The 20,897-nt window shown below is 39.8% G+C and overlaps 1 protein-coding gene across 1 annotated transcript in view; it reads left to right on the top strand.

Annotated features, from left to right (window-relative positions):
- The first annotated feature begins 6,488 nt into the window (after positions 1–6,488).
- Positions 6,489–20,897, top strand: part of LOC108415343 (carcinoembryonic antigen-related cell adhesion molecule 5-like) — a 653,433-nt gene continuing 639,024 nt past the window's right edge. Inside the window, exon 1 of the mRNA XM_037547406.1 lies at positions 6,489–6,554. Coding sequence (XP_037403303.1) covers positions 6,524–6,554 — 31 coding nt within the window. The 5' untranslated portion in view covers positions 6,489–6,523. The remainder of the gene's footprint in view (positions 6,555–20,897) is intronic.

Raw genomic sequence — 20,897 nt, 5'->3', positions numbered from 1 at the left:
CAGCACAACTAGAGTTTTAGGTAAAATATCTTAATCCTCCTTTGCTGTAAAATCGTTATAACACACAGTTCAAACACAGTTTTCACAATAAATGGTCTGAAATGCTGGAGTTAAGCATAACTGCTAATTCATCAACCTGTAACACTGAAGACTGACGTGCAGACTGCTGGTCTGAACAACGGAGATATCAGTCTCGCCCAGCTTGTAGCTGACAAAAAGACGAAGAGAAAGATTTAAGATGAACATCGATCATTTGGAGAAAAACTGACTTATCTGCATTTATAAGTCACTCCAACTGGTTTCCTGAAATGTTTAATCTGCAGGAAGAAACTGTCAAACACCAAGTTGAGAGGCTGAAGTCACTTCTCATTCACCAGCTTCCCATTTTAATTTTTCTGTTCCACCTTAAATGGTGCACATTCTGCCAAGTCAAGCACCACTTAAGGTGGAACAGGACAAGTGGAACAAGAAGCTGGTGAATGAGAAACGACTTCAGCCTCCTAAAAAAATCCAACATTGAAAGATGTTTTACTATAAACTGTTTCACGTGTGAGGAAATGGTTCCTGACTGAGATGTGAGAAAAGCAGTGACTGTTAATCTAAAGCTTAAAGCAGAACAAACTATTATATTATAACTAATATATATTATCTTCATAAATACCCACTAAATAAAAATAATAAAAGCAGACATCAGCACAGAACTACATCTACACTGGATCAAAACATTAAGATCTTCAGCGATGAGCACATGGATTAGAGTCCTTTCATAACTGCAGAGAGGTGGATGGGAGACTCTGGCCAGGAGACACCACCGTGATGAGATAAGATAAGATAATCCTTTATTATTCTCACATTGGGGAAATTCTCAGTGTTACAGCAGCAAAGGGACAGCAAGTCCCTCCAGAAAAAGAAAAAGTAAAAAAGAAGAGAATTAATAAGCAAGTAATTACTTTGTTAAATACTTAACAAGCTATTTGTACAGTTTGTTACTGTATGTGGGCGATGATGAATATTTATCGTCTATTGTTAATCTCACTGTGATTATATCAGTACTAATAAACTCCCACTGAGGAGCTTCAGTTCACTATAACATACCGTATAATCACCGGTATAATATTTAGACATCCTAGAAGAGTGGATGTCTGTTACTGAGTCTCTGACGTGTCCCTGACTGATCCTCGGAGTGTAAACATGTGTAAGCAGCACACGGGATAAACAGCAGGGGGCAGTATACAACAAATGGGCTTTTTAGAGAATGTGCTCGTGGGACTGTTAGAATGTGAAGGTGTAGGTGATGCAGGGTACATAGAGTTTACATAAGGATTCATTTTTGTTTTAGCCTATAAAAATATATACCAGTGGGTTTAAGGACTCTCCTTCTAGATTTATTGTTACAGGACTGTATAGACCTGGTTTGGAGGTCTGTCTTCATGGGTACAAACTTGGACTGACCAGTGAGGAAATAAAGTCAAGAGGTTATAGTCAACATACAGCACTAACTTGAACCATTTACCAAATAAAACTAGACAAAGTAAAGTCAGAATTAGAGTTTGTATGTACTGCCCTGTGATGGACTGGCGACCTCTTCAGGGTGTATCCTGCCTTTCGCCCAATGACAGCTGGAAGAGGCTCCAGGGGGGGGGTTGCATATATAGCTTATGACAGCACAGTCAGCCTAAAGAAACTGGCTTGATGAAGTTTAATGCCTGTAGAACTGCATAGAGATTATACTCTGTGCTCTACACAAACACAACAAATTACAGTTTAATCACAGTGTAAGACGAGAGATCTCTCACAGTGTAAGTGCTGTCCTTCATCTACATCCCTGCACACATATTTATTTGAACCTGGCATTAATACCCTTGATGTTTTCCCTTGTTTGGCCTCTGCTTTCAGACCTATTTGCTGCAGTTGGAATAGTGTATCTCTGAAAATTACAGCAGAAGGAAAAAAATACTTTACTTTTAATGTAAGTCAACATAACCAATCTGTTTTCTACATAATTTTGCCTCCACTCATCATGACATTCACACACCATGTCAAGGTCAGACATTCTCAAATTATACCAGAGACTGAAAAACAAAAAAACTGGAGATATGAGAACAGCTGAAATATGACTGACCACTGTTTGTGCTGATGTTAATCATCTTTTCTTATCTTGAAGAAGCAGTTTGTCTGTTTCTATTTGTGACAGAATTTCCTAGAATGGTTGTTGACGTGTTTATTGTGGTTTATATGTGTTAGTTCAGCTTTGTAGGTCTGACAAGTGGAGTTGGTGCTGAAAGTCCGTATGCTCTGCTCATCACTTCAGAAACACCGTAATGTTCAGTTGTGCACACATAGAGCAAATTCAGCATCACCTAGAAAGTTACAGTCATCATACACAACAATAATTACAGGATTACAGGTCAGTTAGTTAGAGCTTACATTTTTACTTCTTCCTAGAAATATATACAAGTGGGTGTAAGGACGCTACTTCAGGATTCACAGGTGCAGGAGTCTATATAGGCTACCTGGCTTGGATGTCGGTCTCCAAGGCTACCAACATGGTCTGAGAAGTGGAGGGACAAGGTCAAGAGACTACAGCCAACACAGAACTTATTTTAGCAGTTATGCAGTTGTTATGTAAAATGTATAAAGTAAAACTAGAAGAATGAAGAACATTTACAGTTTGAATATTATTATCACGATATATAATGGCTCACATGTCAATATTACAATATAAAAACACACCACATTATTAAAGTGAACAATGTCATGTATTTTATCAAGTTTCACAGCAAAGTATCTCAATATTGATAAATGAGGTGACAGTTAAGAACGAAAAGTGCTGTAAATCAATGTTGTGGCAAAAGTCAACAAATGATCTCAGTACAGTCGATATGTGTAGAAACCAAACCTAATTCTGTTTTTCTAATACAGGCAGGGCAGGTGCTTCATTTCTGCTTACATGTTATATACATAAAAAAAAAAAAAATCATACAATGCTAATACACATAATAGGTAGCATTAACTGACTGGCTAAGCACTGCTGCTTAATGCTGTCAGTCTTTACTACAACCAAGTGCAAACATTGTGTTTTCAATTTAATTACAACTGATTATCACTAATTTGCAAGACTTTATGGAAAAAACACACTAAAACATCAAAAATAAAAACTATATTTTTCTTGAGAGCTATTTGCAGAAATCAACCCCCAGGGCATCAGTACTGACCTTCATGCTTTGACTGCAGAACTGCATAGATATTATACTGTGATCTACATATGAACACATATGGCATATTTATGCAGTGTGTTATTTAACATAACACGGTCTATAAGGCAAGAGAAGCCTGGAGTAACCTGACAGAAATGACTACTATTAATTATGACATTAACTTAATGGTTTACATTACATTTAACATTGTTTTTAATGAAGTATAACATCTTTTCTGCTCTTGAACAAACGGTGTGTTTTGTCTGTGTCAGAATTTCCGAGCATGGGTGTTAAAACGGTCATTGTGGTTTCTCTCCATGTTGGTTCAGCTTTGTGGGTTTGACAGGTGGAGGAGGGGCTAAAAGGCCTCGTGCTCTGCTGTCACTTTAGTAACACAGTACATTTCACAGGTTTTTGCAGTTATTAAAAGTAAAATAAAAAAGTCACAGCATTTGTATCTGTTCATGTATACGGATACTTCCAAAGAGAAATAAATAAAAACAAACAAAAAACTGCAGTCCTGTGTGCAGACAGTGGGAGCATTTCTGCAGGACAAGCTCAGGAGAAGATAGTTAGTGTGTGAAAACTGATCCATGTTATGTGGACACTACAGAACTTTCAAAATCTCAGAATCGCTGTACTGATCACTGTATGATATTTAGTTCTTGTGTTCTGTTGTCAGTGTAACAGTGTGTCCCCTATATGATGCTAAAAAGATCCAACAGAGTGCACTCAATCCCCCAAATACTGCTGACTCACAAAAGTGTCTCATGTTTGCCAAATAATAGCTTCAACAAGTTGTTGTGGTTGTTTCTGCACTGAAAACAATAAAATGCAGCCTATACATGGCTGCATGAGTGAAACTGAAAATCTGCTTGAATTTTATTCATGACAATCCATTAAGTGACAGACAGGCCTTAGGAGAGTTGGTGTGGACTGACCTTGAAGCAGAACATGAACTACATTAAAAAAAAAAAAACTCTGAGCACTGTTTCACTGGTCATACAGCCACAGAAATCCAGTAGAGGTTTCAGGTTTGAGAGCAGAGGGGAGTTATTTAGAGGGTTGTGGTCTGACTTCTGTAGTTAAATAGTGGCAATGACACCTTCACCTAAAGAGGAATTGAAACTCAGTGATGCAGAAAGCTCCATGACGACAGTGGGCCTCAACTGAGCTCTGACTGTTCTTTTACTTAGATTTAATCTAAAATTACAAATTGATTGCATAGAAATAACAGAAGAAAAACCTAGAAAGTAAACTGTAAATGATCTGAGCAATCAAAACAGACACATAACCTACGCAGCCGCACTCAATCACACCATGCACTGAAACACACATGTGCACCTTCCAGTTTGAGTCCAGAGCAGCACAGAGGGGGTTAAATCTGATATCAGGCCTCTCACAGCCTCTAAGAGTGGAACTGATGATCTGTTTGTACTAAAACCCCATTAACACAACATGATGAACCATGTGTACCGACTGCTCGCATGCTAATCAGTAACATCTTTAACCGTCATGTTTGGCATCAAATATAGAAACAGATGAAGCTCTCTCTGCACTTCCTTTTTCAAATTATCTACCATATTTGGATGCACATGGTTTCAGGACTCGGCTGAGTCTGTTTGAAAGTACTGCACATGAAGATTCCCTTAAATGACTGATATTTAGTGTAAAGTCTCTGGATTAGTGCAGATTAGGGATCATTGACATTTTACACCATGTGATGACCCTCTAATGTGCTCTTTCATTGGCCAGTTTCTCTCAGACACTGTATGAGTCTGTAAAGTCTTTTTAAAAGAACACTTTAATTCCACTGAAAACTGATCAAAATAATTTAATCTGGTAAAATCACTCAGTGGTAAAAGCTCTGTGCTGTGAAAAAGTAACTGTTAAAGTAAAATTTATTATATAAAATTATATAAAAAGTTATTTTACTAGATTTTAAAGATAACGAGTAAAAATGTTTTTGTTTTGTCTTTTCATTTTCTAAATAATTATTTCACTTAATGTAGGCAAAAGTTATTCAATGCCAACTGGCCCTATGTTTGAGTATTTGCCACTCTTTAGTTACTAAATCAACCAATTAACCAAAAGTAGTTGATCATTTGGATCAATTCAATAAGACACACCCAAGCTTGATTTCTGCCAGCTCTGTTGAATCTAATCATCATTTCAACAGAACCTTTCCAGCTCTGTAAAGTAGTCCAAAAGATCTCAACAAGCAGCACACTGTGCCACAATGAAAATTAATTCCAAAATTAAGAAGAGTTATTAAAATGTATAAATCATGAAAATGTTACACAGCCATTTCCAAAGCTCTGGGACTCCAGTCAACCACAGTGCGAGCCATTTTCTCCAAATGAAGAAAACTTGTGGAACAATGATGAATTTTCCCAGAAGTGAAAGGCCTATCAACATTGTTCCAAGAGCACAGCAGCAACTCATCCAGCAAATCACAAAACAACCCAGATGTACATCGAAGAGACTGCAGATGATTCTCATCTCAGAGAAGGTCAGTGTTCATGATTCCACCACTAGAAAGAGTTCTCCATGAAAGAGTTGCAAAGCAAAAACACAATAAAGAAGAAAATTCCTCTCACAATTGCCAAAAATCACCTTGATGACCTCCAAAAATATTGGAATGTTTTGTGGACTGATGAGTAATAAGTGGAACTTTTTCCGGGTCCCATAACATCTGGTGTAAAGCTATCACTGTATTCTACTAATAACATCATCCATCCATCCATCCATTTTCCAATAATAATAATAACATCATATCAACAGTAAAACATGGTGGTGGTAGTATGATGGTGTAGGGATGCTTCACTGCTAAAAGACGTGGTCAGCTTGCTATAATTGATGGAACCATGAGTTCTGCTCTCTAATATAGAACTTCATCCAGTCTTCGGTCTGTGATCTGAAGCTCAAGTGTAAATGGGTTACACAACACAATAAAGACCCAATGCACAAGGCCAGGTCCACCTCTGAATGGATTAAAGTTTTGGAGGGGCCTAGTCACAGTCCTGACTTGTACTCTTAAGGACCTTAAAGGGGCAGTTCTTCTTCAAGAACCTTCTAATATGGCTAAACTAAAGCAATTCTACAAAGGATGTAAGTACTTATCCTTGGACGATTTATCCAGATGTTGGCACTCAGGAGTTTTTCCTTTGTTTTCCTGAATTGTATTGTTTTCCATCTCTCTCTCTCTGTGACGTGTGCTGTGAGTGTAAGAACACAGGAAGTTGATTGTTGAACGCACTGCTCAGTCAGTCAGTCAGTCAGTCAGTCAGTCAGTCAGTCAGTCAGTCAGTCATTACGGGGACAGTATGGAGTTCAGGTCTCTCTCTGTGATACTCTGTGAGTAAATGTTCTCTATATCTTCATTAGAGTGAGAGCTGCTGTATGAAGTTGTTAATATTCAGTCTGAGGGCTCTGAGATGATCAGCTTCTGTGTGATTCAGTAACTGTATGTAGTTCAGATGGTTTACAAGCTTTTCTGTCATGCTGAATTCAGAGTGTGGAGAGTTTCAGTTGGAGGTCCTTTGACATGTTTATTAGAAAATGATATGAGCTCTACTCTGCATTGTGGGTCATTATCAATGAACATGTATTTGTGTGTCAAGTCATGAGGTTTTATATAAATTAGTAAATTAATATTTAATTAAAATAGACAGCTCACGTCTGAGTGACTCTTAAATGACTTTAAATAATACGTCATGGCCTAAAACTAAATTTAAAACATATCACTCACTTTCGTATTGTTGATTAATAATGCCTTTGCTTATGCGTGTTCCTCATTCAAACTCATTGGATACAAAATTACATATTTGGTTCCATTGATTTTTTTTCTTAAGTTAAAGTTTGCATGATGTTTCTGTCATACAGCATTTTATTAAAATATTTCAGAACTGAAGCAAACCAAAAACACCCCTCCCCCATCTGACCGGTCCATTCATCCCCTCCATCTGTACTTTACATCACTGACCAAACTATAAATAAGATGTTAAGTAATAAAATGAGTGAAAACACATTAAAATAAAGATGCTGGCTTATATAATGTGCTTCATAGCATTTGCTTCAATCTTTTCACCACATTAAACAAACCGGTCTCCACGTCTGAAGAGTAGATGCTCCAGCATTATTGACTGTAGCTGCAGCTGATTCTAACAGTACTGTGGTCATGTAGCAGAAATCGTGTCGTACACTAAGATTATGTGGGAAAAAACATCTCTGCGCAAATATTTTTAGCAGATGTTAAACCAGTGATCCAGATCTTCTTTAGTTTTCCTGTCAGGGCTAAACTGGAGTCTTGGTTAAGCAATAATACAGTTGGATCCACAGAGATTTCTTTCCCAATCAGAGCAGATAATCTGTTAGTAACATTTATTCAGAAGTCATGAAGCTCCTCACATCCCACAACATCTGCAATATGTTCCCAACTGTTTCTGTTGTGGGTGACGGTTACAGCCAGGACTTAAAGCAGCTTTTATAAAGCATTACTGTGGCATCCAATATACACTCACCGGCCACTTTATTAGGTACATCTTTTCAATGCTTGTTAACACAAATAGCTAATCAGCCAATCACATGGCTGCAACTCAATGCATTTATTCATGTAGAGGTGGTCAAGACAACTTGCTGAAGTGCAGCCTGAGCATCAGAATGGAGAAGAAAGGTGATTTAAGAGACTTTGAACGTGGCGTGGTTGTTGGTGCCAGACGGGCTGGTCTGAGTATTTCAGAAACTGCTGATCTACTGGGATTTTCACACAACCAAATCTAGGTTTTACAGAGAACGGTCAGAAAAAGAGAAAATATCCAGTGAGCGGTCAGTTGTGTGGACGAAAATGCCTTGTTGATGTGAGAGGTCAGATGACAAAGTAACTCAAATAAACAAACAGAATCTCTGAGGAACGTTTCCAACATCTATTAAAGGTGTTAAAAATTAAGGCAGTTCTGAAGGCAAAAGGGGGTCCGACCTTTAACTAGTGTACCTAATAAAGTGGGCGGTGAGTGTAATCTGTAATGATATTTAAAATGGATCATTTGGAGATTGGAATTTGAGTATTGATTACCGATCATGAAGTTTTCAGGTCTTCAAGTCTGAGTAACCCGAGCAGGTATATTGGCAGGACATTGTGTTTCTTCCTGGGTAAGAAATCAATTCTGTTGTGAAAGATGAGTTTATCACTCCTGCTGGTAAAGCACAGTGTGTCCAGCCTGTAACATCATAATTCAGTAGATCTTACTGTAGGTTCATCATGTATTAGTGACAGTATCAGCGGTGGTGGTCAGTGATGCTGTAGACATACTGTGAGACTCTGCAGTGTTTGGCCAGTGCTCTGTGATAAACGTACTGATGTGCTGAATTTTCTTTATTCAGATTAATATAAGGTGAATGTTGCTGCAGTGGGACACTTTCAGAGACATTACTTTCTCCAGCTCAGCAAACCTTTATAACAAGCTCAACATCTCCTTTACAGAAATAGTACAAAAGAAATAAACAAAGGCAGAACGATCTTCTTAGAACCTCCAGATGTTTCATGCGATTCTGTTAAAATGGGAGTAAAAATGTACAGTATTGTTAAAATTTACAATCAGAGTGCGATACTTCATTTCTTTACCCCGTTGGTCATCAGACTGGTCCTCAGGTCTGTGTACCTTCATTTGATTTTCATTTCAAAATCCAGTATTGAAAAATGGCAAATGGGTCAATTCTGGCTTTGACAGTTGTTCTCAGTCGAAAAAGAAATAGCTTCATTTTACAGTTTCACAGATTATAAAATCAAAAACACACAGCAGTGGAATAAAGGCTTGATTTTTAACTGCTTTAAATTAACCAACAATAAACCGCAGAGTGCACCCATCGGTCGCAGGAGCTCAGAAATCAGACTGTCATGGTTAAAGAATGATGAGGACAGCATTAGATTAGATTAGATCTGGCATTGTGGGAGGCTGTGTTACGTTTTATATGTGTTTTTTTTTATAAAAACTGCACCAACATGCAACATGACTCCACACCCATGCACCTCAAATCATCAGACAGTCTCAATATTGAATCCCCAACACAGTTCAAACCAGAATAAACCATGCACAACAATAAAACTCACATTTGTAACTGAGTTTAAACCAAATAATTATACTCAATTAATAAATTAAAAGCATTAACTGGTCAGTCCGTCGCCAAGCCTCTCAATTGACTGCAGCATGTAGTATCTTATATACACGTAAACAAATGGATGTACTCTATTATCCCCAAATTGAGAAACATTCCTATAATAGCCTTTAAGTGAAAGCAGACTAAATGTGTATCAACAATAATGACTATAAATAAACATACATATTTAGAATGCAGATATTTGTTAAGAGTTCGTGGATAAACCGCACTGGCCTTGATCAAACTGGACTTAGGAGCTGCACACGCTGTCGTCAGCAAGCCTCAATCCGTGTGATGCACTGGCCACCTTCTCATCTGCGCCTCCTTCTCCTGCTCCTCAACTCCCCCACACCATCGGTGGACGAGGGAAGAAACAGACAAGCATTCAGTATCTTATAAGCCCACGAGGTCCAATAAGCCACTCAATACGATTTGCGCACTTAGATCATTTTTATAGATAACAGATGTTTTTCCTCCTTAAAACACCAAGTAGTAATTTCATACCAGACATCTTCAATATAGAAAATGTGGTTTATTATTATTATTATTATTATTATTAAATCTTCCAATTGTATATCATTACCCACAGATTGTATTTGCTAGTACCATTTTCTTTGATTTATTTTATAATTATTTATTATTTAAATATGTATTATTATAAATACTTGATAATTTGTGCCACCTGCTGAGGTGCAGATCATTCAGTGAAAAGCTGCGTCAGACACTGTTCGTCAACTAGTGATCGAGTGGGAACTGGTTGTGTGTTGTGTTGCAGTTCAGTAAGACTCTTATTTTGAAGTAAGTGTCCTCCCGCCCTCTCTTGTTGAGTGAGTTAGTAAAGAAACAGACGAGCTGCTCCGCGCTGCCTCCTCGGTCTCATTTATTTACTAGTGTTGTATGAAGACGCTGCTCACCAGCATACAAACAAACTACAAACTGCACCATTGATTTTTCCCCATTCTACACCTCCAGTTCCTTAGAACTGACCCGAAACTCACCAAGTGATTTTTCCAGGATTTTAGGCGCGTCTAAAACCGCCTTCCAGAGGGCTTTAGTCCAAACCTGCGGCGTCTCTCTTTAACTCTTATTCTCTCTTTTTCTTTATTCCTATTTCTCTTATATTCTTCACTCTTATGTTCTCATCTCTCTTTACTTTTCCTCTTCTCCATTTTCTTTGTCTTCTCTTGTTTCTCTTAATTTTTATCTCTCCATTTTCTTTCCTTTCTCTTTTGTTCTCTCCCCTATTGCGGTGTTTTACAACGCAATAAAATCAGCGGCCAGACAGCAAAACACAACAGCCCCAACGGACGAACCAGCGCGCAGAAACGCTCACTGTGTTTGTCGGCTTGGACGGGAGGAGGTCGCTGAAGTTACCGGTGTTCTGTCGAGTTGTGCTACGCATCGATATTTGCTACTTTGCGCTTTTGCGCATGCGCAGACCCACAGCCTTGTCATAAGTTTCCACGCCCATTAATCTGCTCCCTTTCTGTCGAGTATAGTTCAGGTGAGTAATTTCTTATCTTTTTTATTGTTTCCTGACCTATAAACATTTATATAGGCTCCTTAATAAATGTTTTGCATCCTGCCTGCTCTCATCGCACTTTTCTGCATAGTGATATTAGTCTATCGAGATATGCTACACATGGAAAATATTTAATAAGGAAGTTATAATGGATTTAAATCCATGCTTCCCTTGTCCATACAGTGCACGTACTTGATTTTGTAATTAAATGCGTCATAATACTGAGTTAGGCTCTATTTAATGGGAAACACACAACTGGAAGTGCAAACCGATAAGGTAGCATTTCTCGATGGAGTAGCACAGATCGATAGAGTCTGCTGACGATTAACGCTACGGTAGCATTTTTCGACAAAGCAGCACAATTCGACCGGCAACGCCGCAAACCACAAGCCCGAAGTTCGGGACGCCAAATTCTTGTTGTTTATCAGAGAGATGATGAAGATGATGAAGGAATCTCTGCTGTCTTACTTGTATATTAAAAGGTTAATTACAAAAGAAGATCAGCATCATGGATTGCCTGAGAGAGGGTTCAACACCAATATGAAAACTCCTCTGAAAAACAGCTCTGACCCCATGCTTTATATAGGGTGGTTGTTTTCGTGAAACTAAGGCACAACATATCAATTAAATAAGTTCATCTCATCTGTCTGGTACTGAGAGAGAGGGAGCGAGAGGCCCATCACCCATGGCACCATGACCTTCACAACAGGGCCCCTTAACTTAGACAAACATACCAGCCTCATAACGTTGAATATCATAGGGCACCCCAGACACCACAGCCCAGAGGGAGCGGAGGTGACCCTCAGTGCTCAGCTGCCCTGTATGAGCTTTTCCTGCAGGCGTCTCTCCTGAGTCTCCTTCACCAAGAGGCTACAGCACTAGTCATTATGACTGAAAGACAGAATGGATAATTTAGTGCTGACATGCCTGTAAGATACACGCACACACAGAGGGGAGTTTGGGACAACACCGACAGAAAACCTCTTAAACTTGAGCAGCTGATCTGGGGAGCACAAAGCTCCCGTCAGATGGTGGGAGTTCAGTTTCTTCCCCATATAATTTCTTTCCTGTATATTTGACCTGTACAAACTATATAAGTGCTTATACAAAAAGTAATACAGCTGATCAATACACCAGAACAGACCTGATTTCTGTGGCTTCTGAGCTTCCATACCTGCGCTCTGCACATTTATTTCCACTTATGATGGGACATTCTAAAGGGAGATCACTAGAAAACAACACTTTATTCCATTACTGTTTATTATTTGATTTTATGATAATTCTGGTTTTTAAAAAGAAAGTCAAATGAACAGAAGGTACACAGAGCCTATAATGACTTTACATTTTTAGAGATTTTTTGTTTTCCTCACACAGTAACTCCTCTGGCAACACATTTAAACTAGTGGCCTCGTCAAATTCTCAGATCACCAGCGAGGCGTTGGTTACAGAACATTTTTAATAATTTATTTTACTTGTAATATGTATTACAATTATATTTATGGCTGATACTCAAGTGTCTACAGATTAAAATAAAAATCTCAAACCAAATCTGTCCAGCTAGCAAACACAAACGTCTGGATCTCCTTTTAACAGGCATGAAAATCTATATTTGCCAGTAGTTACTACTGATTACTGTAATCATTACTGTTGATCCGCGACCCTGACGGAGAAGTGGCTTAGATGATGGATGGATGGATTACTGTTGATAAATATTGCATTTATTGATTTATTTGAAAGCATGTCATGACAGAAGTCTTCTTAAAATGACTTGTGTGGCCGTCCCAGTTTAACAGTAATACTGTATCAATCCACTAGATGTGTGTTATTTGTGGCTTATTGCATATTGGGGTGTTGTGTGTTAAGGGTTGGTCACCGTGAGGGTCAAGTTTATGGCTGTTGGTGACCTCTGCCTTTCTGCTGTGGCACTTCTTGTGATGGTAATCATGGCGTTCCCTCAGTCTTGTTCCACATTGACAACCTGGAGGGCCATTGTCCAGCAGAGTTGTGATTAACCTACACAAATACACCTGATTACATTTCTCTGTTAATTGCCTGGTTTGGAGGGTGTGTTCAAGTAAAGAAAACTAAACTGTGCTGAATACCAGCCAGGACTGAAGTTGTGCAGCCCTCCTCAATTCAATTCAAGTCAAGTTTATTTGTATAGTGCTTTTTATAACAAATGTAGTCACAAAGCAGCTTTACAGAAGTTTGAAAACACAGTTACAACATATATCCCCCAGTGAGCAAGCCAGAAGCGATGGTGGCAAGGAAACTCCCTCAGTCTGGAGGAAGAAACCTTGGGAGGAACCAAGACTCACAAGGGGAGACCCATCCTCCTCTGGTCAAACAGTGTTTACAATTTAATAAGCTAAATACCAAATAAAAGCTAAGAGGATCTCTGACGACTGGATAGTAAAGCTTTAGAAACTGCACTGGTAGAGGCAGTTTCTGACTGAGTCTTCATGAAAAGTGGGAGTGAGCTGAAACAGTCCCATCCTATCTCAATGCTGGTGCATCTGGATGGCACAGTGATGTAATTGAGGGTGTTGCAGTTGGCACAAATGAACAGGAGAGCAGGTTGTTGATGGTGAGGAGGAGGCCCTGATGGTCAGACTTCAGCAGGATGGGTGGGCAGTCATTATCTCAGGAAGAGTAAAGAGACAAAATTAGTTCTGGTCAGGAGTGTGACTGTAATAAATATGATTTCCCCCAGAGTGTGGTTAGTGACTCTGGCAGATCTAACTATAACAACACAGACTAAAAGGAGAGAACAGAAGGTAGCATAGATATGAGAGTACCTTGAGACACTGGGATCCCCCCACTCCACTGTCAACAAACCTGTGTGATCGCATGAAGTGGTGGGTCAACAGCACCAACATCTCAGTTTACCATAAGCCTCTATTCCCATGAACCCCTGGATCTCCTGCCTTTATCTAAAGGGGAAGGCTAATTATCAAAAATGTTTTCAGTCTAGACTTAAAAGGTTGAGACTGTGTCAGAGTCCCGAACATTAACTGGGAGATTATTCCACAATTTGGTGGCTTTGTAAGAAAAAGCTCTTCCACCCATTGAAGTCTTAAGAATTTTAGGAACCAGTAGAAAACCAGCATCCTGGGATCTAAGTAAGCAAGGCGGTTCATAATGGGAAATAAGATCTTGCAGGTACTCCGGTGAGAGACCATGCAGGGCTTTACACGTCAATAAGAGAATTTTATAGTCAATAGGGAATTTGATAGGAAGCCAGTGTAATGCTGATAAAACTGGGCTGGTGATCAAATTTCCTGGTTTTAGTGAGAACTCTAGCTGCAGCATTCTGAACTAATTGGAGTTTATTTAGGTTCCTGTTGGAGCTTCCTGACAACGCATTACAGTAGTCTAGCCTTGAAGTTATAAAGGCATGAACCAATTGTTCAGCGTCATGTAGGGATAATGCAAACCAGCCATTAGGGGTGTACTTTGTGTACTTCTGTTGCCGGTCCCAAGCCCGGATAAATGGTGAGGGTTGCGTCAGGAAGGGCATCCGGTGTAAAACTTGTGCCAAAACTATCATGCGGATCACAAATATGATTGCCATACCGGATTGGTCGAGGCCCGGGTTAACAACGACTGCCTCCGGTGCTGTTGACCAGCAGGGTGCCGGTGGAAATTGGACTACTGTAGGTCGAAGACCATCAAAGAGGAGAGGAGGAAGGTGGGTTAGAAGGCGGTGAGAGAGAAGGAAAGGCAGGAGTGTGGAGGTTAGAGTAGGGACTCTGAACATAGGGACAATGACTGGTAAAGGCAGAGAGCTTGCTGACATGATGGAGAGAAGGAAGGTAGATATTCTGTGTGTTCAGGAGACCAGATGGAAAGGAAGCAAGGCCAGGAACATTGGAAGTTTCAATTCAAACTGTTCTATCATGGTGTAGAGAGGAAGAGAAATGGAGTAGGGATAATCCTAAAGGAACAGCTTGGGAAAAGTGTTCTGGATGTAAAGAGAGTGTCAGACAGGATTCATGAGCCTGAAGTTGGAGGTTGATGGTGTAATTTTGATGTAGGATAATGCACTTTGAAACTTTGAAAATGTTTTGAAGGTGAAGAAACGCTGTCCTTGTAATATTACCTGTGTGTTGATTAAACGTTAGATCTGAATCAATCATCACACCAAGGTTTTTAGCTACTGAACCAGGTATGACAGAGAAGTCAGCAAGATTTAACAATAAATCTGAGCATTTATTCAGAGCAGCCTTTGGACCAAGAAGGAGAACTATTTTATCAGGGTTTAAAAGAAGGAAATTCTGCAGCATCCAGTTTCTTATATCTTTTACACAATCTTCTATTTTATTTAATCTGGATTTATCTTCTGGTTTGGCTGATATGTACAGCTGTGCATCATCAACATAGCAGTGGAAACTAATTCCATATCTATTTATAACTAAGCCTGATGGTAACATGTATAATGTGAATAACAGAGGACCTAAAACAGAACCTTGTGGAACTCCATATTTCACTTTTGTATAATTAGATGATGCATTATTTAATTGTATGAACTGAAACAGTCAGTGAGGTAGGATGTGAACCAGGATAACTCTATTCCTCTAATTCCCACCATGTTTTGTAGTCTATGTAAAATAATAGAATGATCTATAGTGTCAGAAGCTGCAGTTAGATCGAGCAGTACCAGCAGAGATACGTGGCCTTGATCAGAGGATCATTTGTTATCTTATCTAGAGCCGTCTCTGTGCTGTGGTGGGGCCTAAAACCAGATTGGAATTTTTCATACATCTTGTTCTTATGTAGACAGGAACAGAGTCACTGGGCTACAGCATTTTCTAAAATCTTAGAAATAAATGATAAGTTGGAAATGGGTCTGTAGCTTGACAATTCACTGGGGTTAAGATTTGGCTTCTTTATCAAAGGTTTAATCACTGCTAGTTTGAATGATTTGGGTACATGACCTAGGCTAAGAGAAGAATTCAATTATTAACTAACTAATTAGCTTCTCTACGCTGATGCCACAAAATTCGCTCTCATTTTGCTAATCTGACAAATGGTAAAGTGGGACAAAAGAAATGAAATAAGAAAAGTTTACAAATGTTTTTCTACATTTTCTGCTACACTTTTATATCCCTGTGCTGTAAGTAATTAGAAAGAAAAAAAGTGGAAAAATGAGGAGGAACGATATTAAGTGTCCCACTTCACCAATAAATCACTGTATTATATTACAAAGTCTTTGTGTAACAGAGGCTGAGGCACGGTGCAAGTGTGAAGTGAGTTCATTAGGGGCATTCTGATACTCATCGTCATAGCAGGTGGGGGTCAACACATAAGCAGGCAGATCCACAATCAGAAAAAACGGAACAGCAGGGGTCAAAAAACAGCGATAAACGGACACAAGAAAAAGGCTGAGAACTCAGAAGGTATATGCTGGGTTGCGATAGCTACTGAAAAATTAGTAGTTACCTACTTTGTAGCTACTTTCTCGAAATGCGTAGCTGCTACAATTTAGTTACTTTTCTAGAAAGAGTAGTGGCTAATTTTTAGTTACATTTTGAGAAGTAGGGTGCTACTTTTTAGCTACTTTCAGAGCGCAATTGTCAGAATGTTTGTGTGAGAATCTCCACCTGACACACCAAACAAGCCCAAATTAAAAGTGTGAACAAGACGCATTTAATTGTGTACTAGAAAAAAAACAACAAAAAAAACAAAACAACAACAACAACAACAACAACAACAACAACAACACACACACGAAAAACTGCAAATATACAAAAACATCAACAAAAATAACCAAATACAAACCAGAGAATTTTGTGCAGTGTTGTAAACTGTTGAATTAAAACTGCTCCAATTTAAAACATCAACAAGATTCAGACAATGTTATGACCACCTCATTGTTTCTGCGCTCAATGTCCATTTTATCAGCTCCACTTACTATATATATATATAGGTTCACTTTGTAGTTCTACAATTACAGACTGTAGTTCATCTTTTTCTCTGATACTTTGTTAGCCCCCTTTTGTTTAGCCCCCATGGACCCTCAGTGCAGGTACTATTTGGGTGGTGGATCATTCTCAACACTGCAGTAACACTGATGTGGTGGTGGTGTGTTAGTGGATGTACGCTACAGCTACTAGCTACTAAAATTTATAGCTAACTTTAAAAAGTAGTGCACTACTTAGCTACTCCCCCATCCCTGGGTATATGCAGCAGTCTTAATGCACTTCGAATGAGCTGCAGCTGTGTGGTAGAATCAGTCACTAGGAAACCAGCTCTGGAGAATTTATCCTAAAAGCCGTCACTGGAGCAGCTTAGGAAGCCAGCACTGCAACATGAGGAGCTACAAGCCAAAAAGCTGACAATGGAGTGCCTTGGTAAACCAGCACCAGATCAGGAGCTGCACGTGGAGGCGGCACTGGATCAGGATGAGAAGCGTCTACTGGAACGGTACAAAGAGCAGGTGAAGCCAGCACTGGAATATGATGGGGAGCCAGCACAGGAGATCATGACAGCAAAACAACTTAAGAAGCTCTCAGAGCCACTCCAGGTGTAGGAACAGGACCGTAAAAGCAAGAACAGAAACAGAAGACGCCCAGGGCACAGGAACAGGAGACACATGGACTAGTGTAGTGTAGAAGACACGGAGACCAAAGACACGTTAGGAGATGCTGAGACCATGGGCAGGTTAGGAAACTCTGAGGCCTTGCAGCCAAGGAGCTTTGAGGTTGTACCGAAATCCTCGGGTGCAGGCTAAGCCGCTCTGCTGGGACATGCTGCAATGTCCAGGGAGCCAAGTGGGCCTGCTGTAATGTCCACAGAACCAGGCAGGCTGCCACGACATCCACAGAGCCAGGCAGGCCTGCAGCGATAGAGCTCTACTCGGTCTCCTTAATAATCTCCAGAGCAGTAGGCAGAACTTTTAGACCTTCTGCCACAGAGGACTCTGTATCCACTGCATTCATCACCTCACCTGGCAACACAGGGACTGGTGAGATATCCTTTCAGCCCCCCCCCATACCACAACACCCCAAAAGAAATTTCCTGTGGAAACCTCCTCCTCCTCTGTCCATGGGTCAAAGGTAGACTAGAAGAGACCCCAGAACTTCGGCAATGAATGAGCCACCTCTGCAACTCTACAAAGTAAACCAAAACACATGACCCTTTGCACTCTGTAATAATCTGTGAGTAACTGTCCTCTATGTCTTCATCAGTGTGAGAGCTGCTGTATCAAGTTGTTACTGTGCTTCTGTGTGTTTTGGTTACTGTAGTATTTTCTGTGTCCCTCTACAAATACTGGCATCCCTGCTAATCATGAGCAACATGACCCGTAAAAACAAACAATTACTTTATGATTTATTCAAAATATTAGCAGAAATCTTCTCTATTTAAGATCTAATCAAAGAAAAACTAAAATGTAAAAAAATCTTCAATGTTAAAAATGTTAAATTATTGGCACCCCTAGAAATCTAAATGAAGTTTATTCTCATTCATATTTCATGTTTTAAAGTGCACCTGAGTGATTAGGAACACTTCAATGGTCAGCCTTTGCTTCCTGTTTCACTGGGGAATATACAGGAGGTGGAACACAGCCATCCATCACTTTGAGAAAGAGAATCCAGCAACAATGTGCAACAAAATGTTGTTGAGCTCCACCAAATCAGGAAATGACTACAAAAAATAGCTTAACAGTTGTTGCCTATATTCACCATCATGGAAATAATTAAGAAGAATTAAGAAAACAACTGGAGATGTTAAGAATCTGCCAGGAAGAGGACGTATGGCCATACTGGCACTATACAAAGTGAGGGGAATGGATGACATGGACAAAGAATCTCCAAGGGTCACTAAGGGGAACTGGAGACGACACTTAGTTCTTGCTATCAGAGCTTCCCCAAACCACAGTAAACTACCACCTATATAACCACATGTAGTTTGGGGGCATTGCTAGAAGAAAGCCTCTGCTGTCAAGGTCCAACAAACTCAAGCTTCTACTGTTTGTCAAATGTTACTAGAACTTTCAGTGGGAAAGGGTTTTATGGTCAGATGAGACCAAAGTAGAGCTTTTTATCCACAAGGTGACCAAAGGTGAGTTCGGTGTGAATACAAAAAATAGCCACGCAGAAACTTTTCATCTGCACTGCAGGCCTGATAGTTTTCAGGCGCCACGCCGGAATTCTGGCGTACCGACGTGTCTGCGAGAAAAAAAGGTTCGCCTAATGCAGGAGTCGGCAACCTTTTTGACTCAGAGAGCCATAAAAGCGAAATAATTGGAAATTTATTTCAGTGAGAGCCACATAATATATTAAAACGACGACATCTCACTCTAGCGAACGGGGGGTGTGGGGGGGTGACAACGCCGACATGTCAGTCAAGCGAACCGAAACTAAATACCGGAAGTTTGTGATTTTCCGCCTGAACATTTTTTAAGTCTCAAAAATAATATACATTAATTAAATTAATTATTTTCAAAAGCAGACCCGCATCAGAGGGATCAAAGAGCCGCGGGTTGCCGACCCCTGGCCTCGTGATCTGACCATAGGATCTGACACTTCTCTTGATCTGACATGCGCAGGTTTCACTGTAACCAACACCAAGGCCGAGCCTACTAGCCATTAAGCCAGTCAGAAACAGGGCGGGGCGGGACTTACTTTGACCAAACAAACTGATAGATTCAGTAGGAAATCCTGGGAAATACACGTGCAAATCTTTTTCCACTGTCAACGCGAAACGTATAAACTCAGTATTTAAAATACTTAAAATATTTAAAATAAATGCTGAATAGTTTGTATTATATTTTTAAAAGAAATGAATGTGTCCTTGTTCATGTCATTTAGTCAATGGTTAGGCTACTAATCAATTCCTAGTTTACTTTGTAGTGTTGTTATTGCCACCTGCTGACCGTTGTTGGTATGGCTGTAGTATCTGTAGTCTCCTATGCTATAGAAGCAATAAGGTATGTGACTAGTTAAAAACAGGTATGGATTCCTGAGCAGGCCTGCTAGTCCCAAGAGTTCTGGTAATCTGCACAAGCTTCTGAAATATAGGCTTATATTGGGTTTGTTTATCTCATGTCTGAATGTTGTTCATGTATTTCAACAAAATTCAACACAATCTATCATTGAAGGGACTAATTCAAAAGCAAAAATTCTTTGACAGTAATGAAGATCAGGGTTATACATAGACGTATATCTGCGCCCAGGGGCCAACAAGTTATGTGTTAAGTGTGTCGCATACATAGCGCCCCCACCCTGCTCACCTCCTGAGCAGAGAAAAAAAGTTCAGGCTCAGGAATTTTTCCCACTATCACCCCTGGCACTGTGAAGCGTGATGGTGGATCTGTTTTTCTTCCAAAGGCCCTGGACAATAATTTGGATACATGGTTATTGAGGACTTGGCTTTTAATTCTTAAACTGATCAGAACTTTCTGGACAAAGTTAAACATTTGACTTAAGATACAAAGAATCTCCAAGCACCAGGATGTCAACTGATTATCTGAGTGCTCCAAGGACACAACTGCCCCCTTTTCCACCTCAGAACCAGCTTCCCTCCCAAACAACTATGTACTGAACCACTGATGTACTGAAGGTCACAACAGGTAAAACACCTCAATGGTGGAATGGTGGTGGAAATGAAGAGGCGGGAAAAGGATAAACAAAAGAAATGCTGAAAGCAGCTCAAACAGAGGTTGGACTACGAAGGTGAAATAAAAGAATGAGAAACCAAAAATTCACTTCAGCTGGAAGCTTGAAGGGAAGGTAGACTTTATGTTGCAGTTGTTGTCTTTTCTATAGCTTGGAGCATTTAGCAGCTCAACACTCCTTTTGTGTTTTCAGTAGTTGTGGGGACAGACGATTCTTTTTAGCCCTCTTTTCTTCTTTCTGTAGTTCTGGGGCAGTTTCTTTTTTTCAGCCCTCTTTTCTTTTTTATTGTTGAAATGACCACCTGGGCTGTGTACTGCACTGGTCACCCCTCTACAAAGGTGTAACAAAGAGCTCCTGTGTGCCACAACCTTAAGTAGGGAGTCTGCAGGTGTGTCGGGTTGG

The sequence above is a fragment of the Pygocentrus nattereri genome, chromosome 2, assembly GCF_015220715.1.
Source record: "Pygocentrus nattereri isolate fPygNat1 chromosome 2, fPygNat1.pri, whole genome shotgun sequence".
In the NCBI taxonomy this organism is placed as follows: domain Eukaryota; kingdom Metazoa; phylum Chordata; class Actinopteri; order Characiformes; family Serrasalmidae; genus Pygocentrus; species Pygocentrus nattereri.
This window is presented reverse-complemented; position numbering and strand designations above follow the sequence as displayed.